The sequence below is a fragment of the Cottoperca gobio genome, chromosome 11 (assembly GCF_900634415.1).
Source record: "Cottoperca gobio chromosome 11, fCotGob3.1, whole genome shotgun sequence".
Classification (NCBI taxonomy): Eukaryota; Metazoa; Chordata; class Actinopteri; order Perciformes; family Bovichtidae; genus Cottoperca; species Cottoperca gobio.
Genome location: NC_041365.1, coordinates 15,346,278 through 15,366,859, shown reverse-complemented (window position 1 = coordinate 15,366,859; position 20,582 = coordinate 15,346,278). Strand labels below are relative to the sequence as shown.

Below are 20,582 nucleotides of genomic sequence, written 5' to 3'. Positions count from 1 at the left end.
AAAGAGCCCGTGAGAGATAAAGAGTTTTAAAGCTTTTGGTTCTTAAATCAAGTCGTGGTCTTCGGTCGTCATCATCAAAGGATAATAGTCCCAGTCTTTTTATACATCAGCAACAAGTAAGAGCAGTTGAACATAGATTATTTCCCACTACAAAAACCTAGAAGAACTAATGGATACATTCCCTCTAAAAGTGGACGTTTTAAGCCTTAAATCAGTCAGACGTCACACCCCCCCCCCCCCCCCCCCACCATATCATCTTTATCATTGGTTGCCCTCAGTTCCTGTGTGTGTGTTACATTAAAGCTTCACTCTGTTTTCAACCTGGGCCTTGTGTGTTTCTTCCATCAATTCTCACAAACATGCTTCACTGTAGAGGCATTTTAAACATGTTTTAACCATTAACTTAAAATCAAACATACTTTATTGGTCATCATTTATCAAAGTATAACACCTGTTTTTAGACATTTGCTTTCATGATTCAATCATATGAAAAACTATCTTTGTGGAAATGACAGATTTGAGGTTTGACTGAGGATCATGATGAGCTCTATATATTTGCTTGTTTATCTTGTTTACAGTTTCCAGGCTGAAATGAAAAGCAACCAGAGCCTGTGAAGAATGACAAACAATACAACATGTATAGCTCTGGAAGATATAGTTGGCAGTGTGACACTTAATGTATGTCATTTTAAACCACCTCTTAAAACTCAGCTCTTAGTGGCCAAAAGAGTCTTTTTCATATAGTCAAATAACATCTGTTGAAAGATATGAATGACAGCAACCGTACAGTCAAGCCTCAGAGGCTATGTATACATATTGAGAAGTGATCTGATCATAAATAAACTAAAAGCTACATTTGAGCTGACTTTTAGAAGGTGAGAGATGAGTTTCAACAGGAGATCTGCAGCAGGTTCAGGTTGGAAATGAGCAGAGTTCTGCTTTAAACGGTCTAAAATAAGCTTTTAGTGATATCATTTAGTCCTACATGTTTGTGTGTCTTGTTGTGTTTTACAGTTTAATTATCTTTATACGGACACATGCTCACACAAGCACCCACACATGCACGTAGACACACACGTTCACACTCTCACACACAGCTGAGCCTCTCGAACAACTTGTGCATTGGTTTGGTTGTTCTATTTGGTTTGGTTGTATGTTTAAAAGGTTTTGCTTTTGGTTTTCAGTTTTGGCTTTTTCACAACATTCTGGATCAACTTAAAAAAAACATTATTTTTTTTTTATCTTGGAAGCTACATTTTCACAGTTATTTCCAACTATAAAGAAAAATAAAAACCCGGAGCACAACCGAAGAGACAAGAAGATATGAAAATAGGCAACACGTCGCAAAAACCCCGACACCTGCCCGCCCCGCCCCGCCCCTCCCTCCCTCCCTCCTTCCCTCCCGCCGCATAATAAGTAGAAAGCAATGACACAAATTCATACATCATTAACAGACACACTATGGAAAGCAAAAACAAAAATATATATATTCTCAAAGTCAGTTTGTTGAGGTTATTCCATATTTTATCCATCCAGGAAAAAGAAAGTGAGAACAAAGCCGAGGTCGCTGGCAGAGGGAGGGAGGGAATGATTTCTGTCTGTCGATACAAGAACAGCAATCACAGCGAAAGACAAACAGACAGACAGGGCCTTACTCCCCCCTTTTCTCCCCTCGTCCTCCCCCTCTTTGTTTGTATTTGGTTTAGTTACGGTTCAGTCACTCATACATAATTAGTAGCAGTAGTAGTAGCTTTTGGTTTGGGGTTACTTTTTGGTTTTTTGGTCCGCCGCTTCGAGCGCACCTCCTCCGGCTCCTCTTCCTTCTTCTTTTTGCTTTCCCCCTGCAGCTTTTCATACCTTTGGCTCCTTCGCTCCTGACCGCTTCTCCTCCTCTTCTTTTTCTCCTCTTTTCTTTTGGCCTTTTGATCTGATCTTTGGAGACAAAGGAGAGGGGCAGATGGGAAGGAGGGATGGAGGGCAGGGGTTTGGGGGCAGTAAGGGGAACGCCGGTGCTTCACCTCTTTCTTTTGTTCTTTTTTTTTTTTGGTTTGGACTCCTCCTTATGCTTGTAGTGTGTGTGTGTGTGTGTGTGTGTGTGTGTGTGTGTGTGTGTGTGTGTGTGTGTGTTTCCTTTGACACGGCTGAGGTTTTGTCTGGACACTCGTCTCCCGGGCGAATCAAGAGACAACGCTGCCAGAGGCGATGCTTTGGTATCCAAGAGCGACTGTCTGGTGGTAGATGAGCAGTCTGGAAGATGACATGATGATGGTATGGGGGTGATAATAAATAAAAGAAGCTAAATAATGCGGAATAAAATCCCAAGACTGTCCACATCTGCCTGTGGTATCCTCTTTGTAGGCAGTATAAGTACTGTTGAGTGTGTATACTTCGGTTTGAGCAAACATTAAAGATGTCAATGAGACCATTGATAATGATAATGGTGATGTAAATCCTGATAGAAGTTTTCAACCAAAACAATGGACCAATATATTTACTTGGGTACGAGCGTGTCTGTTTGATCCTATTCACGTTGCAGAAGGGTGGGCTTTGCCACACAATAGGATTGAATGAATACCAGAAAGCTGGGGCATTGACAGGAGAGTTATTTTTAAACTACAGTGTGCATGAATTGGCCTTTTACCTGATGCTCTAGTAATTATAGTTGTAAACCCCACCCGTCTGTCACCCCAGGCTGGTTAAAACAAACACTGTCTGCTCTAATGTGAGCATGTTCCTCGCTGTAAAGCTGTAAAGAGAGAGGTAGGTAGATATCCTGCATGTGGGATCAGCTGTAAAACATTAAACGCACACATTAGGCAAGAAGTAGCATAAATAGTGATAAATACAAAATAAAATAAATATAGATGTTTTGTAAAACTGAAAATGAGAATAAAGGAAATCCTGAGTGAAATGTAAAATGTTTGGCATGAAGTTGATGGAGTACTGAGCTGAACCAGGACAGATCAGAAAGTCTTTTTGAACTAAAGCTTTTCTCTCCGTTTGTTGTTTTTTTGTCTTTTTTGGTTTACAGTTTTTGGTATTTGGAGATTTTGGTTTTCATCTTTGTAAGTAAATGTGTTTCTCTTCTAGCATCTTTTCTTTTTTTTTATTTGGTTGCAACCACATGACCTTCCAAGCTTGTTAAACAAGTCTTTTCTTTTTGCCTCCCATTTCTCACACACAGTTTCGCTTCTCGTCCCTGCCCTCAGCGAGTTAATTTTTTCTCCAGCCGATAAAAAGCATGCTGTTCGTTTTCCCGATGCCAAGCACAAACACTCCTCAATGCCACCTCTCCAGCTGTAGATCATTATTTGGTTTCAAATTCCCCCCCTCTGTTCTGCTGTTCTCTCTAACCTCTCCATCCTCCCTCTCTCTTTGCTTCCTCCTGTCATCCATCGGTGTATATTTTTGGCTTCAGAAGACTTCAGTGGGGAGACAGAGAAAGAGAGAGACGAAATCACAGATGGATCAGACAGAGAGATGGCTTTGGTTGAAAGGCGAGGTTGTAAATTTAGATTTTTAAAGCTCCTTTAACTCTTCCTCCTCCTCGTCCTCCTCTGATAGGATACTTTGGCTGTCAGTCAGGGATCACTCGGCCATGGCCCCTCCCAGGGGCGGTGGTGAGGCTTCGCTGAAGGAACAGAAAGAGGCGGGACTTGAACAAGGAGATGCGGACTCCTCGTGGCACGAGGTCGGGCTCATGAGGTTGCTGGCGCCAGGAGGCGAGGAGTGGGGAAAAGTGAGCCTTGGGCCGCACACACCACTTCCAACGCCGCTGACCAGTGCCATGGTAGGCGTTGAGGCTGTCACCATGGAGCCAGTCACCATGGGGAGGAGGGCTGGGTGGTTGAGGAAGAGGGAGGAGCGGAGGGAAGGAGGTATAGCGGGACCCCCTGGTCCCCCAAGTAGCATGTGGGCCGCTCCCCCCTCGAGGCTGGAGATGGACAGCTGACCGCTGCTGGATGCCAGGGCTGGTAGGGATGGAAGAGAGGAAGAAGAGAGTGCACAGTGAAGATTTTTTAAAAGTGATAAATACAAGGTGACAAATGATGAAGAGAGGTAGAAAAGACGGTGTGAAATGAAGAAGATATAAAGTGCAGAGATGGGACACGGCAAAAAAGGAGAAAGGAGACAAAGAGAAAGATTGACAGAGATCAATGGATGCAGAAGACAAAAAGGAGAGAGCATTTGAAGAAAAGCAGGTAGAGCGGATGAAAAAAGAGGAAGATGTAGAAGATAGAAAAAGACAGGAAGTAAGTCGGTAAACACTTCAGACACAGTAGTAACGTTGGAAACATTTAAGATAGAGATGATGAGGGAAGACTGCAGAAGGACTACACACATTGTCTTCTCTATAGAAATAGAAACTGTTGGCAATTTGTTCTGTGGATTAATCCTGTTACTGAATTCTTTTATGTTAAAAAGCCATTTTTCAATTCTGTTACTGCTACAGACAAAATGATGTTATATATCATTGTATCGATGCAGAAGTCTGATAGACAGAAGTCTCAAAACGTGCAGATACAACCAAACATATCTGCATGGATACATACCACCAGAGGTAAGTAAGACAATGTGTTTTTGTAATTTGGGTGAACTGAGCCTTTAAAAATGAACCTGTTTGTCTTCACATTTGGAGGTGAATACTCAACCCTCTAACACAAGGAGCGTGAATGATAGTCAGCAAAAGGATGAAGATGGAGATAGTTATTGCACATGATGAATGGAGGATGAATACTGAGTTAGATGCTTGTCATTCTGTTGACTGCACACAAAAACAAAACAATAAAACCAACAGTAGGTGGCGCACTTTTGGTTTACATGAGAAATTATTACATTTTTCCAGGCATCATTATATTATATTACAATGAGAAATAACGCGCCGACACTGAAAACAATCTTATATTTTTCTGCAGAATTACTGCAGCAAACTCAGTTTTGAATTCCAGTGTAATAGTCAACACCTTTATCCATTACAGCACCATGAGTGTAAACATTCATAGCATGTGCGGCCCCAGAGGGATTCAAACCAGATATCCTTTTCAAGTCAACACTTCATTTCAACCCCTCTTTTCACCGAGGCTCCTCTTTCTTCCCTCCTTCAGCCTATAACTCTATCAGAGCCGGCAGTGCCAGAGCTGCAGTTTCCATAACAGACTGTATCCTTCTCATCAACACATGGCCTGGAGGGGGCCGGCTCTGAATGACGGCGAACAGATCAGGAGAAAAAGGGGAAGGTCTGAATGGGCGCTATAGGGAGATGGATTCAAAGCTGAGCTCAACGAACCTTATTTGTGATGCTTAATTGATTTGGCAGCAGATCGTCTCTTTCAAAAAGGGAATTGTAGGGGAAACTAGTTATTTAGCCAACAGGCCTTGATATTGAGAGGGAGGGGATTGTGCCTGTTCAACTGTTTGCTGTAAGCTGACTTGGCCTCCTAAGCTTTGCCATAAGGGGCTCTTGTCACTTTGTGATAATAGCAGGCTATTGTATGAGAATCAAATTGAATCTTTCATCATACTGAGCGATTCAAAAAGTTTGTGCTGAGGAGGAGGAGCTGCCCGGTTTGCTGTTGGCTACTGTCGTCTGAGGCTGCAAGGAAATTCATTTTGGACAGAATGGATGAAGGGTGAAATGGGAAGTGGTCTTTAGAAACGGAGACTCATGAAGACTTGCTGGGCTGGAGGGGATAGCCCACATGCACCAACACACACATGCACACACACCTTGCATGGTAGCCAGAGGATTGCTGCCAATGAGAGTCTGGTTCATCCCTGTGCTTACTCCCATCATTGTGTTCCTTAAATGTGGATGGACCGCAAATTCACACACACACAGACACACACAGAAAGACACACACACACACACACGCACGCACACACGCACACACACACACAGAAATTCACACATGTAGAGAGACAGTTGGCAGGTTAAGTGATGTAAATCCCAACGTACTCATCAGTGACTCGATGTCTTCAAACTCTTGTCTTGCGTTTGATGTAGGGGTGTCACGATTCACACAATCCACAGTTCGATTTTCAATTCAACCTTTTTTTTTCCAGCACTGACTGCTGTGTCACCGTAAGTGTTTGGAGTCTTGATTCGTAAAGATCAACAACAGATCATTGTTAATCGAAACAATCATCATAATCAAAATGGTGACGCCTGTAGTTTGATGGTGTAATGGAGGCACCAGCAGCTTTACTATCGCTGTCAAAACTGCATCTCTATGTGTGTGCACATGCAGAATTGCAGTCAAACTGGTGTGGCAGCAGTCTGACCTTCAACAGCTGCATACGTATGCATCAGGTGATGTCAAGTTTGACATGTTTTCATTGCAGGTGGTGGACTGTTGACCGTTTCACTCATTCAAAAACAACTCAAACACCAAAATGTGTAAAAAAACTTCTTGTATGTATCTTGTAGTCTTGTATGTATAGATTTTTTGGATTAATTGCTATATTTATTTTACAAAATGTGGGTTCATAATATTTTACAATTACATTTTAAAATAATAATAATAAAAAACAAAACGGAAGATTCTCACATTTGAGATGTGAAACTGGAGAGTGTTTGATTGTTTTGCTTTAATCCCTTTAAAGATTAACCGATAATCAAAATAGTTGTAGACCAGTTTTCTGTTGATCCATGTTTGTCTTGTTCGTCCAGCATATGAGTAAATATTTAATAAAGTACATCACTTTGAAAACTACACTGACTGAAGATAAGATAACCACTATGTTGTCTTTAAAATAATTACCACAGCATAAAAACTCACCCGGTGTTGAGCCTGTGGGCCCCGAGGCTGGGAGGGGCGGGGCTAGCTGTGCTATGAGGAGGCGGGGTCACAGAAGAAGAGGTGGAGCCTACTGCAGCTGAGCTGACGGGAGTCATGGGGCAGGAAGCTGAAGAACTGGCAGCTGAGGGGAAGAGAAGAAGAAGAAGAGGGATGTTGGTGCCATGTAGCGGGTTCATGTCACTGTGCAGATGAGTTACAGCATTATTACTGAATAAACACTTTGGTGACACAGTTCTTCATCGACAGTCGGGATCCTGAGCTTTTTGAGCGTCTTCTTTAACTCCATTCAACTACAGACTGAAGAGAGAAGTTTGCGACTGGAAAGTATTAGCCGCGGTTCAACGGGCCAATTCATTTCCAGCTGTGTTTGTTACCTGTCAGCCATCTGTCATATCTGTGAAGCCTGGGATCACTCACACTGTAGCCAAGGTCTATAAATCATGAGGACAAGTCATGACTCATCGAGGTAAACAACTCAAGATGGGACCAGTGCTTCCATGTTGTTGTCAACAAAACATCATTGTTTTCCATTTCAATCTTCCTCTCACAGAAATCATTTTTTTTAAAGTGATGATTCTTCAGTGTTTCATCAACTTCTTCCAAATAACGCCAGGACCAGTTTAATCTTTCTGTGACCGACCTTAGGGTTCCAAAAACACAAGGCTGCTCCAACCTTTAATATGTCATTGACAAGACTCTACACAGACACAAACAGTAATTACAGCTCACCTGTTGTGCTGAGACAGGTGGTGACCTGGGACAAACCCTGACTCGATATCTGGAGAGGGAGAGAGGGAAAGAGCAATCCGGAAATAATTCCATCCATCTGTGAAACAAATACCAGGTGTTCTACTTCTGAAATTAAACAACACAAATATGCTAAAGTAAGAGTTAGTGGATGTGTGGTGGACTGTACCATGTGCGGGCTGTAGCAGGGGGCTTTGTGTGTCACAACGGGTGAGGTCTGGCTGGGCAGGGGAGGGGTGGTGCTGCTGGAGGGGTTGATGCGTTTCTCTTTCTGCCTGCGGTTGCAGAACCAAACACGAATGACCTCCTTCTCCATGTTGAGCTGATCCGCCATGAGCAGGATCTCCTCCGAGGTAGGCTTCTGGTTCTGAGGAAGAAAACATCAGACTGATGACTAAATAGACAGATGAGTACACTTCTGTTGAAAACGATGGATAATACTTGCTTAACCTTTACATGCATACCTTACGACTACATTACATCCTGTCTAACATTGTCAGCAGATTAAATGGGCGTTATCAGTTGTCACCAGGAACATAGATTAGAGGTGGTATGGTCCTACTCTTCCTCCCAGTTGGCTCAGTAGAACCTTATCATCTATTGTTAAGCTGGATCGCTGCAGGGAGGTTCAAAATGGTTAGGCGATGACCCCTAGTGGCCGTAGAAATTGTGAAGGGCGCAATCGAGGAAGTCAGGTGACAAAGTAAAAAGAGCAAGAGAGTCTGCACAAGAAGGAGGTCGGGGGGGGGGGGGACGGATGGATCAGTATACACAGGACTTTCACCCTGGAGACCACAGATCATGTCCTGTGTGAGACTTATTTTAAGTTAACTTACATCACATGTGTATTGTAACAAACTTAATTTATGTCACATATGTAACATACTTAACAACAAACATACTCACTTTAACCCAAACCCCGATATTTTACTAAACTTAACCAAATAGTTTAGTTTAAAATCCCATTGTTAACCACATGTATAATGTGCAGGTAGTCCTTCTGAAGCAATATAAAAGTAGTGATAACAACTGATAATGGGCATTTAACCTCCTTTAATGGGCTTATAACATTCAACATGAGTGGTTTATTTCACACATTTCACTTTAACAATGTTCTGGTGTCAAAATGAAAAGCTTTGTTTTTCTAATGTTTCTCTCTCAAAGGTTTATATGCATGACTTTCACTTGTAAGAGGATATTTCCACACTGTGGTATTCGTGAATCCTTGCTACTTTTACTTGATTGAAAAAGATCTGAAAACTTTACTCCATAAAAGGAGACTCCTTTCTTAAATCTGCCAGCTGCATACATTTGTACAATTGAGATCTACAATAAATACTGTAACTTTTAGATCTCAGTTAGATATTCAAAATGCATTCAGATATTATTTCCATATAAATGCCACAATATCATTTAATGCTTTTGTGCCAGCCTCCCTGTGCAGACTGACAGATACAGAAGTATTCTCCTACCATGCAGAAGTTGCGCTCTAAGGCCACTCGCACGTTGGTCTCGATGCTGGTTCGTTTCTTTCTGCGTCGGCCGGATAATCCCTCGATGCCCAACATGGGGGAGGAGAGAGAAGACGGGCTGGGCAGCATGCTGTCTACTGCCATGGTTTCTGTCAAAGAGAGAGATGGAGAGAAATAAAGAGTAAAAAAGAGACACAAAGACATGTATGGAAAAAAAAAAGCAAACAGGGAAGACAAGAACAGTTTGATGGAAGTAAAATAACTATTTGAGCATTTCTTTGCACATATAAAAAAAGAAAAAAGAAATTAAAATCACATCGATAACTTTAGACGTATAGAACTGTTGCTGAAATTTAGTATTGCGAGTACTCAAAAATAAACAACTGTATTTCTATAAAAAATAGAGACATTTAGAGTCTTCAGTTAACGTACATAAAAAATAACTCCCCTATCCATGTCATTCCTTTAAGAGCTTAGATAAGTTTAAACTTTCAGGGACAAACTGCTTTTCGTGATGTTCTTTATGACAGACCAGTGTCTGCAGTCGCTCAGGTTAAGCACACATGCTCCGATAAGTTCTGGATGTTTACCTGCATCACTCAGCCACTTCTCGAGCAACGGTTTCAGCTTGCACATGTTCTTAAAGCTCAGGTTGAGGGCTTCAAATCGGGAGATGGTGGTCTGGCTAAAGTCGTTGCCATACAGTTTGCCCATAGCCACGCCGACGTCTCCCTGAGCGAGACAGATAAACAATGTTAGAAATAGAGCTGAGACACACACACACACACACACACACACACACACACACACACACACACACACACACACACACACAACACACACACACACACACACACACACACACACACACACACACACACACACACACACACACTACCGTCCTCTTATCTCTGCTTGTTACCTGGGTGAATCCCAGCTTGATGCGTCGCTGTTTGAAGGTGCGGGCAAACTGCTCCAGCTCCTCCAGGTCGCTGGGCTCTTCGCCCAAGTGACCCCCGTGTCCTCCGTGACCCCCGTGTCCTCCGTGACCCCCGTGTCCTCCGTGACCCCCGTGTCCTCCAGGAGTCAAGCCGGATGTCAACGAGGAAGCCATGGCGCTGCTGGAGGCTGAGGTGGCTCCTACAGACGTCACAACTCCGACGCCGCTGCTGCCGGTGCCCAATATAGAGCCGCCAATACTGCTTCCACCGACGCCAACATCACTGCTCTTCTCCCTCTGTGATATCAGGAAGATAGAGATGTAAACAAAATATACATGTGTATGTGTAGAGAAGGTAATATTTTATGTGTAGAGGTTGAGCTTTTTCTGAACTGATGGCATTATTGTATTTATTTACCTTGTTTTGTGTTTTATTTACTTTTAGTATTTTCTTTTATTGTAAAGCACTTTGTAATTTTGTTTTGAAAGGTGCTTTATAAATAAAGTTATTATATAATAATTATTACTACTGCTACATTATGCTGTCAAGGCATTAAAAAACATTCCCTTCTGGGAAACATACATAATACACAAATAATTTCACCCTGGGTGCACTGACAAATGATACATATTTGACAGTAATCATGCACAAAAAACCCCACATTTTATTCAAGAAATACTATGAATCTAATGTTTGGAGATAAAGTTTAACCTCGGCCTTCCCCTCGGTCAGCTGACAACAAGAAGACACACGCTGTAAGTCAAAGCAGGAATTTGACCCTGCGAGCTTTGGGATCAACTAATTGAACAGACATCATGCAGGATATCTGCTGCTACACACCTCATTTACATTCACCGCCTCTCTGCATAACATACATGAACAAGCAGGGAACACCTGCCGTTGTGTTTGACATGACTTCATCACAGCTTAATGAAAAAATCTATAACGGCCCTTGGATGTGTGAGAAGATAAAGGCTGAGGACACAAGGTGAGCTGTGTGAATACATCATCAAGAGTCTGCAATGGAATATATTTTTGTATTGAGCAGCTACCTTCCTTTGGCAGAAAGGCAAACAGATTGCTACAACAGAGATCAGCTATTTGTTTAAACTATAAAGTGACTTGTGTCTTCTGAAGCAGAGCACAACTTGACAACAAAAATCGAAATGTGCATGAAAATAACTGGGCCGTTCATTAGTTTCCCAGCATCTCTTTTTCTCCTTCTTTCTTTCTCTCCCTCCCGCTCTCACACAATGAGATTTTTTCTACCTGTGCTTGGAGTCCCAGTCGAGATGGACTTGTCAGTAGTCCCCCTGGGCTTTGCTGAGGTAGCTGGATCAGATTTGATGTCGAGAGCAAACCTGTGAAAGGAGCAAACAATTAACAAACCAAACAAACAACCAATCAATCAAGTTATTCAATTACTTAACCGGTAAAGCATTCAGGTAAGGAACAAAGCATGTAGATGTATGGCTCCTAAATGATGCTTTACTTTTGATAAAAACTATAATATGTTTTGATTCTTCTGTAGTTCTGTGGTTGCGAGTGTGTATTTTATTGTAGTCATCACAACTGAAGAAGACCAGAAGTGTCCTAAGCTGAGCTCACTCTGCTGTGTCTGCTGTGCCTGTGTTGGCTGAGACAGGAGGAACTGGGCAGGAGACTGGAGATGATGGCCCGGCATCAAAACCAGCTGCTGGAGCTGCAACAGCTGCTGGATGTCCTGCAACAAAGACACAGACGTGTTTTAATACACAGCACGGATAAACTAGACCTAAAGGTGACAGACAAGGCAAGAGCGCAACTCACCAATAACAAGCTTTACTGCATGTGTTTCAATCAGTGTGACACTATCAAGGCAGCATACCGATCATTAAAGCTTTGGATGTTCATACCTGGGCTGTGAGCTGGATTGGCTGTGACAGGGCCAGCTGCGGTGGCGGCGGGACTTGGACAGTTTGTTCCTGTTTGGTTTGCTGCTGCTGGGTTTGTGATTGGTTCTGCTGCTGCTGTTGCTGGTTGGCTTGTTGCTGCGCGGCGGCATGGGCAGCGTGAGCGGCGTGGGCGGCGTTCGACTGCTGAACGGCGGCGGCCAGGAGCTGAGCCTGAGCCTGTTGGAGGAGCAGCTGCTGCTGGGCTGGAAGGAGAGCGGCAAGCTGGGGGAGAGCAGGAGGAGTAGAAGGAGAAGGAGGAATGTGGCGATGGCAATGAGGCGAGAGGGAAAGCGATGGCAAATGAGATGAAGTTGTAAAGACGTAACAAGTGGATGGAAGGAGAGGTGAAGGACGAGTTGAAGTATGACAACAGAAGGAAGAGAATAAAAGTGGAGACATAAAGAAAGTCAGGAGAGAGAACAAAGAGTGGTGTCAGCTTAGCATTCCAGGAATAGTGGTGTAGGCGAAGCTGTTAGCAAACGGTAAAAGCATGCCAGAGCAAGACAAGCAAGAAAATCCATCCACTTAACTTAAGGTATTTCTCACGAATGTATATGCTGCACGCTACATGTTGTGAAAGGTGTCTTTTCCTTCAGGGGAGTTATGTACTTACACTTAATACTTTCCAGTGCGCTAGTGCACGACAGTTATCACAACATTACTCTGAACATAACATTAAGACGGACGCATGTCTGGAGCGGCTAATTTAAGTCATAGAGCAACTCTTAACTTTGGTCCATTTTACCGGGGGAGAACTTGTCGAACTACAAACTGAAATGAGCACAACTGAGAGATTTTAGACACACATGTAGTAACATGTGTGTTGTAGTGGTTTGTCTTAGCAGTAATATTTGGCTACTTCTACTGTTCCTACCTTCTCTAAAACCACGGAAAGCTCATCTACAATTTCAAGAGAGACTGGCACTGTTTAAAAAAAGCCATTAACACTGACAAATAACAAATAAACTAAGTGCAACTTTTGTTTATAAGTCATGCTTCACTTGTAATTAAAAAGGATGAGCAGAAGAAAGAAAGTGCCCGGTGATGACTTAACGTTTCAAAGATCAAATAGTCCTGGATCGTATATTAGAGATTACAACTCTACATTTTGATTTAATGTAGAGTATATGCTGTGGTCAGTAGTCAGGTGTTGAAAAGAATCATTGACACATTGTGTGTGCGTGTGTGTGTGTGTGTGTGTGTGTGTGTGTCTGTGTGTGTGTGTGTGTGTGTGTGTGTGTGTGTGTGTGTGTCTGTGTGTGTGTGTGCGTGTGTGTGTGTGTGTGTGTGTCTGTGTGTGTGTGTGTGTGTGTGTGTGTGTGTGTGTGTGTGTGTGTGTCTGTGTGTGTGTGTGCGTGTGTGTGTGTGTGTCTGTGTGTGTGTGTGTCTGTGTGTGTGTGTGTGTGTGTGTGTGTTGTCTCACCCCTGCTAGCTGACTGCCAGCCAGCATCAGCTGTGTGTGGTGGTGTTGCTGTTGCTGCTGCTGTTGCTGTTGCTGTTGCTGCTGCTGTTGCTGTTGCTGTTGCTGCTGCTGTTGCTGTTGCTGTTGCTGTTGCTGCTGCTGTTGTTGGGACGGAGTTGCAGGAAGAATGGTGCTATGGATCATCTCAGAGCTCTCCTCGCTCTTTCCCTAAAGTAGATCACAAAGGAATTTTTTTTGTTAGCAAGTATCTTTCTTTAAAAAAGAAATGAAAAAAGGCATTAATCCACAAGGTTTTTAAAGCAACATGCTGCACACACACACACACACACACACACACACACACACACACACACACACACACACACACACACACACACACACACACACACAAATCCAAAAAGACACTTGTGGAAAACATAACTTATTGTCACATAAATTGCTGCCTTTTACATAACTTTGAGGAAATGTCAATAAACATGTACACACATTTCAGTGATCAAAGCCAGTTCAACACTTAATTTTTGTAAATGTGCAAACATACCACCTCAGATTTAATTTCTAGTATTTGTATGCCTGCATTTTGCTTTCTCAAACATACAGAGAGATGGGTGCAATATTTAACAAGCATTCAACAGAAACACTTTCAGCAGCTTCATCATTAGAAATGTTGCAACACTGAAGAGATTAACCAGTTTGGGACCCACTCTCACAAACGTGTGATTAGCCAGGAAACAGGTTTCTCAAAATGTAGAAGTGTTAGAAGACAAACCAGATTGTGCAGGTGAAAAGTCAGAAATGCACCATGAGCGTTCCTTCGTTTGACTTCATGAGCTCGAGCCGCCACATATCGCAGCTTACTCCTGATTCACAGTTTGAAGTGTTTGCCGCCCAGAAGGTCGAGTCAATCCTCTGCTGACCTCTGACCTCTAGCTGCATTTACCCATCCATCACTGCTGCGCTGTGCTGCATCTTTACACCTATCACTCACTGCCACCTCACCCTTTGTCACCCTTTCTTCTTTCTGCCTTTTCTCTCAGTGCTCTCTGCTTCTCAGTAAAGGTGAGTGGGGACAACATCACATTTTTGCATATTCAGCGGTGGCTACAAGAGTTTCAGACATTGTTCTTTTCAATACATACACAAAAACGCACAAACGGTTTTATTGTGAAAAAAATCATTAAAATTAGAAGAATTATGAGCAAATATCTTAAACATTCAAAAGTCAATACAGAAATGTGTTAAAATGGTGAATATGAAAAATAATGACTCAGCTTTTCATAGCATCTATGTACATACGTAAAGGGTTGACTGATACAGATTTGTGATATTGAAGCTGCTGACAGCCAAACAATATGCCAGGTTATGAGCTAGGATTGACCAAAACAACACACACACACACACACACACACACACACACACACACACACACACACACACACACACACACACAGCAGTTCAGAATCTGGCTCACCTTGCTGCCAGCCGGTGTGGGAGAGACGCTGAAGGGGCTTGTTTTCATCGGCTGGACCTGCAGCAGCACATACGAGAAATACAAATACAATCATGCACACTCACAGCATCAACAGATTCAGATGAAACATCGCTCTGCTGTAATCTGAGTCAACATGCTCCCAAGTGAATCACAACTACTGTCTCACCCTGCAGTGGACCGTGGAGACGGGACAGAGCTCCCAAAGAGTCTGTGAGTTCATTTTGTTTGAAAAAAAGGTAACATGCTCAATGTGAAAGAAAGAGATCTATCACATAACAACAACAAGGATTTGTAACTCATTACATTGTTATTTTTAATATTGATGTTCACATTCATGTAGCAGTGTGTAAACTATGAGCAGATAAGCAACATGAAGTGTTATTGTGATGATTTGATACAGATAATGCTGTGATTATTATATTAATGTAATTATTTACTGAAATATGATACTTCAAGTCAAATATTAAATTGATGTTTTTTTATTTATCCTGGAGTTAGGCATCTAAGGATTTCACTTTGTTGTACATATGTGTATGATTGTATATGTGGCAATACAACTTGATCTGATTTAGAGACACAAAGCAAAGTTTAGAAGATTACAATGCCACAGTTATTCATAATGACTCTATAAATATAAATAACTAATAAATAGCTCATAGTATTATTATTAGTGTCAGTGTTAAGAATAACAGTAAAAACCAACCTGGTCATCAGGGCTGTTCCTGTCAGAGTCTGAAACACAGAGGGGCCGCTTATTAGACAGTGTGTGTGTGTGTGAGTGTGTGTGTGTGTGTGTGTGTGTGTGTGTGTGTGTGTGTGTGTGTGTGTGTGCGTGCTGCACTGAGCACCTTACATAGCAATAAGTCATATGAATAAGTAAAAAAAAGATCTTTCAGATATAAATAGTTTTGAGGCTGCAAAATGTCCTCAATACTAAAATGTGTTCAGTGTGTTGTATACACTGTCACATAATTCAAATATGATGATTGAATGTGCAAATAAAATGTCATTATTACTTATTATATTGTGAAACATGTATATGTGTGTGTACCTGAACTGTCCCCTGGATACTCAGCCCCAGGCTTCTCCTCCTCTGCTGCTTTAGACATCCTGATATCTGCAAGAAACACACATATATCAGTGAGGGTCATGGAAAGTACATAGAGGCACATAAGGCGATGCTACGTGGTTAGAAAAGCAGAGGGTTGTTGCCTCAAATTCCTGGCCGACGGGGAAAAACACAGTCTCTGCCACCATACTGTGTCACGAGCTGCGAGCAGAAGACTGTGGGCACGCTAGACACACACACACACACACACACACGATAATGCTGATAATGCTGATAATGCTGATAACCCCGACAATATCAGTAAGTGAGTCAGACAGGTGGACACCCTGTTTCAGAAGAATGCTGCATATTTTCTATAACAAAACAAGTGAAGACATTAATGACTGAAATTATATTTTTTATGCATTTGCGGTTGTGCAGAAATACATACAATAATTTCATATTGCATAAGATTTGGTAAAACATTTAAATGATTAGATTAGAAAAAGTTCAGTTCAGAGTCAAACTACAACTATATTAAATCTTTCCAAGAGAATCTACTGACATTTGAGTTTCAACATTTTAGTCAAATTAAGTAATTATTGTGTGAAAAGAAAATCCATACATCTCCAGTGCAGCTCTTGCATAAACACACACACACACACACACACACACACACACACACACACACACACACACACACACACACACACACACACACACACACACACCTTCACATGTCCTTTGTGTACACACTAACACTGTCCTTGCACTCATCTGCTCCTTGTTCTCTTTCACCATTCAGATACACAAACAGTCACTGCGTTCTGAATGAGGGTCAGTCCTGCAGAACTCTGTGCGCCTTAGTGCCTGGCTGATGGTGATTCTCGCTATATTGCAGCTCAAAGTTCAGCCTGAGATTAATGCTGTCAGCAATTCAAAAGAATAGGGAGCAAATCCTGGTATGAATGCAACAAATAATTGCAAGCACTAACTTGTTGGAAAAGGTGTGCTGATCCTGAGTTGCTGTATCGTTGACAGCGAGAAGAGGAAATGATATTGCTTTTGTCCTGTGATAACCTTATTACTGTAGTACTGGTGATGAAACCCCTTTGAGAGCTTGGCTGGATAAAATCAGAAATACATCACTGTCAAGATAAAACCAAAAGTCTTCTTCTCTGTTTCTAAAAAGTTCAGGTTTGGAAGATACAGTATGGTTCTTGTACTTTGCAGGGAAGATGTGCGAGTCATTTAATGGGCCCGGCAAACAACTAAGAGAAAAACCTGCTAAGTAAAAACTTCCTTGACCGACAAAACTGATGATACCCTGCTGTAATTTAGCTCTTTAAATGTAAACTTTCTTTACCCAGGAGCTGGACTGGGATTAAGAATCAGCTTTTCTTTGGCAGGTATCAGGCTAACTACCCTCGCTGTACCTTCTGCTTGTGGCAACTTCTGGGATTGCAGCTTTAATTGGTCGAGGACGAACGACGCCAGAGGAACTTGCTTACCTGAGCACCAGACATTACTCAGCACTACTGCCGCCGCCATCTTGGATAAAACTCTCCTTCACCCCCCGAGCACTACTATGCTTTTAACTTCTGTCTGTCCTGTGCTTTTATAACTAATTTTCCCTTTTCAGCTCAGGACTTTAGCAAGAAACGGCTCATCTATGGCGCCAGCTCAACCAGAAAAGAGACATCTTGATGAAAACGAAGTAAGAAAGACCTCAAAATATAAGCTCTGTCATTTAGTGCACGCGTTCTCTCTGCATGAGGTTCACATGTCTTACAAGACGCTGTGAAAATAATCAAAGTACACCTGATAAAACCACAGCTAACATCCTCTACCCGTTCCTTCTTCTTCCTCGCTATAATTATAACTACAGCCTCTGTCCTGCTGCTTCACTGCCTCCTTTATACCCTATGGAGCACACACATGCATGCACGCACGCCTGCACACACACTAAGACACACACACACACACACACACACAGAAAGCCCACCGTTTGTGTATGATATAGGAAATGTGAGACAAGGAAAGAATGAATACTTGAAAACAAAAGACGAAGAAGGGCTTACTGCAAATTATATATAAGCCTGGTGTGAGTGTGTGTGTATGGTGTGTGTGCTTGTGTGTGTGTGGTAATCTTATCATCAGGGTCACAGACAATTTCAAGGTTTGAGGAGAGGAGGTGGGAAGGAGGGATGGAGGGGGATAAATGTGTAGGAGAAAGGAAGACAAAGAGAAAGAGATGGAGCGATGTAAGGATGCACGGAGAACATTAGGGTTTGAATACAAGAGAGGAAGAAATGAAGGTACAAAAAACGAGAGAAGGACGATAATAAAATGTTGTTTTGCAGTTGAAAATATTGTGCACTGAACAGAGATGCAAACTTTATCACACACTTCTGTTTCAGTTTGTTGACTCTCTTATTTTTTATTTTCTATAATTATTTACATTAAAATCAAACTAGGCGGTAATTTATTTTTATACCAATATTAGATATTAAAAGGAGTAGCTGTTGGCATCCTGTGATGTTTTAGTCATTCATGTGTTTTGTGTTATAAGTCAAAAGGCTCCATCCAAGAACATCACAGAAATATGTGTCTAAATTTATTGTCCAAGATAAAATAAAAGGCATTTATCAAAACCCCCCCTGCATTATTATAATGACATTGGAAATACATTTTTCTTTAAGGACTGAGTGAGCCCACAGTGAGTGGATGGTTGCAGTTACATAACACAACCAGATGGGGGCAGCACCCTACTGGAGATGCTGAGGCGTGTGTGTGTGTGTTTGTGTGTGCGTGTGTGTGCGCTGCACGGAGCACCTTACATAGCAATAAGTCATATGAATCCAAAAATAAATAGTTTTGAGGGTTTATAAGGCTGCAAAATGTCCTCAATACTAAAACTGGAGATATAAAAATGATCTAAAGATGCAGAAATATTTGTTTTTAAGTTACATTAACTACATCGGATCTGGTTTGTTGTTGGTTACAAATAAAATGTACTTCTGTAACCTTCAGTAACAAATGAGCTTCTTTATTATAGCATCATAGATCAGCACACAAATATAATGTTTTAAAAGTATTAACTTCCTACATGTTGAATGAACTAAACTGTATATTACACACACACACACACAGGATTTAAAGTTCTACGGACTTCATAAAACCAGTGTCTGTAGCAACATTCAGCTAAAATATTTCTATGATTGCGACGGGAGCCTGCCACTTTAGATCTACAGATATCTTACAGCTTCGTTACAAGTACTGACATAGTGCTGATACTTCTACAATTACTACAAGTGTTAGTGTTGTTACTTCCATCAGCAACACGAGTGCAGCTGTTGTCACAGGGTTCCCACAGCTTAAGGCAAGTTAGATTGAAGTATTTTAAAGACTTTTTTTTAATGCCACCGGAATGAAATTCAAGACTTTACAAGGACCAACATTGAAGAAGAAACAACATCATTTATTTTGGGTCAGGGACAATTTTACCCAAATGTTTATTGTAACATAAAACTCTTCCCATGTCGTCGCTAGCCAGCAGACACTGTTGTTGGTTCTGCTATCTGCGTGGCGGTAGAGCGAGAGGAATGTTACCAATCGATTTTAAATTGCAATGTCGGAAATAAAACTATTCATGAAATCCTACTTCCAATGTTTTAGCATTTTTAAGACTTTTGAAAGATTGATTTGAGACATTTTAATACTAATTAAGGCCCTTTTCTTTTTTCTTTATAAATGAATCCAATGCCTTTTAAGACTTTTTAAGGATCCTGTACAAACACTTCACTTGCACAAACAAACCTTTCCACTATTTGAAAAATACACGGGGTAAAATGTAATACACAGCATTTCAAACACACACACACACACAGACACACACACACACACACACACACACACACACACACACACACACACACACATTATTATTATTCCCGGCTCCTTTATCCTCTCAGCATATGAAGGGAGGGATCCCATAAAATAATTTTATCATCCCACTCCCCCCCTCCATCTCTCCCTGCCCATAACGCCTCAACTGCCCCTAACCCCTCTGGCCATGGGGCCTTTCAACCCCCACCCCACCACCCCCCTTCCCTCCCAACCACCTTATATATGCTAACAAATCAAACACACCAAACCCCCGAATGTCCCAGATGTCCAGTACACATGAAGTTATATTTCCTCTGATCAGGATTTAAACTAAACTCTTTTTTCTAATACGTCTAAAAATGTGTGTTTTTCCCACAATTCTTTGATTTTGGCATTTTCTATATTATGGTCGATTTCAGGGTAGAATTTCTCTCCAAGTTACAGTGACCACCGTCCCGACACACTTCTCTAACCCGGGGGCAGTTTGACAGCAGCCGCTCGGATGCAGACCCCCCCTCCCCGTTCTTGCTCATCCTATCAGTGCTAATAGCATAGAGAGAGGGAGAGAGAGAGGGAGAGGGCAGATGATCTATCTGTCTTCTGCGTTTGACATGGCCAGCCTGCGTTTGTGTTTGGTGTGTGTTGGAGGGGGAAAAGAGGGGGGTGCAGGGTCACTGTCAGGGAATTAGAAAAGGGGGAATGAGGGAGAGAGGGGGGGAGAGGGGGATAGCATGGACTGGAGGGGTCCTAAACTCACCCCCTTCTCTCCTACTGTTTTGCCCACCCACCCCGCCTCGGTCACGGCTGTCAGGGGCCAGTGACAGACGGCGCGTGGGT

General features: G+C 42.1%; 1 protein-coding gene across 1 annotated transcript in view; it reads right to left on the bottom strand.

Moving 5' to 3' along the window:
• Positions 1-1,410: 1,410 nt before the first annotated feature.
• pou2f2a (POU class 2 homeobox 2a) overlaps positions 1,411-20,582 on the bottom strand; it is a 71,305-nt gene continuing 52,133 nt past the window's right edge. The window contains exons 2-16 of the mRNA XM_029442515.1: positions 15,861-15,926; positions 15,513-15,541; positions 14,789-14,845; positions 13,318-13,524; positions 11,856-12,116; positions 11,569-11,683; positions 11,230-11,321; positions 9,942-10,256; positions 9,610-9,751; positions 9,020-9,168; positions 7,717-7,914; positions 7,530-7,578; positions 6,780-6,921; positions 5,728-5,801; positions 1,411-3,971 (exon numbers count right to left, since the gene is read on the bottom strand). Coding sequence (XP_029298375.1) covers positions 3,589-3,971; positions 5,728-5,801; positions 6,780-6,921; positions 7,530-7,578; positions 7,717-7,914; positions 9,020-9,168; positions 9,610-9,751; positions 9,942-10,256; positions 11,230-11,321; positions 11,569-11,683; positions 11,856-12,116; positions 13,318-13,524; positions 14,789-14,845; positions 15,513-15,541; positions 15,861-15,918 — 2,271 coding nt within the window. The 5' untranslated portion in view covers positions 15,919-15,926 and the 3' untranslated portion in view covers positions 1,411-3,588. The remainder of the gene's footprint in view (positions 3,972-5,727; positions 5,802-6,779; positions 6,922-7,529; positions 7,579-7,716; positions 7,915-9,019; positions 9,169-9,609; positions 9,752-9,941; positions 10,257-11,229; positions 11,322-11,568; positions 11,684-11,855; positions 12,117-13,317; positions 13,525-14,788; positions 14,846-15,512; positions 15,542-15,860; positions 15,927-20,582) is intronic.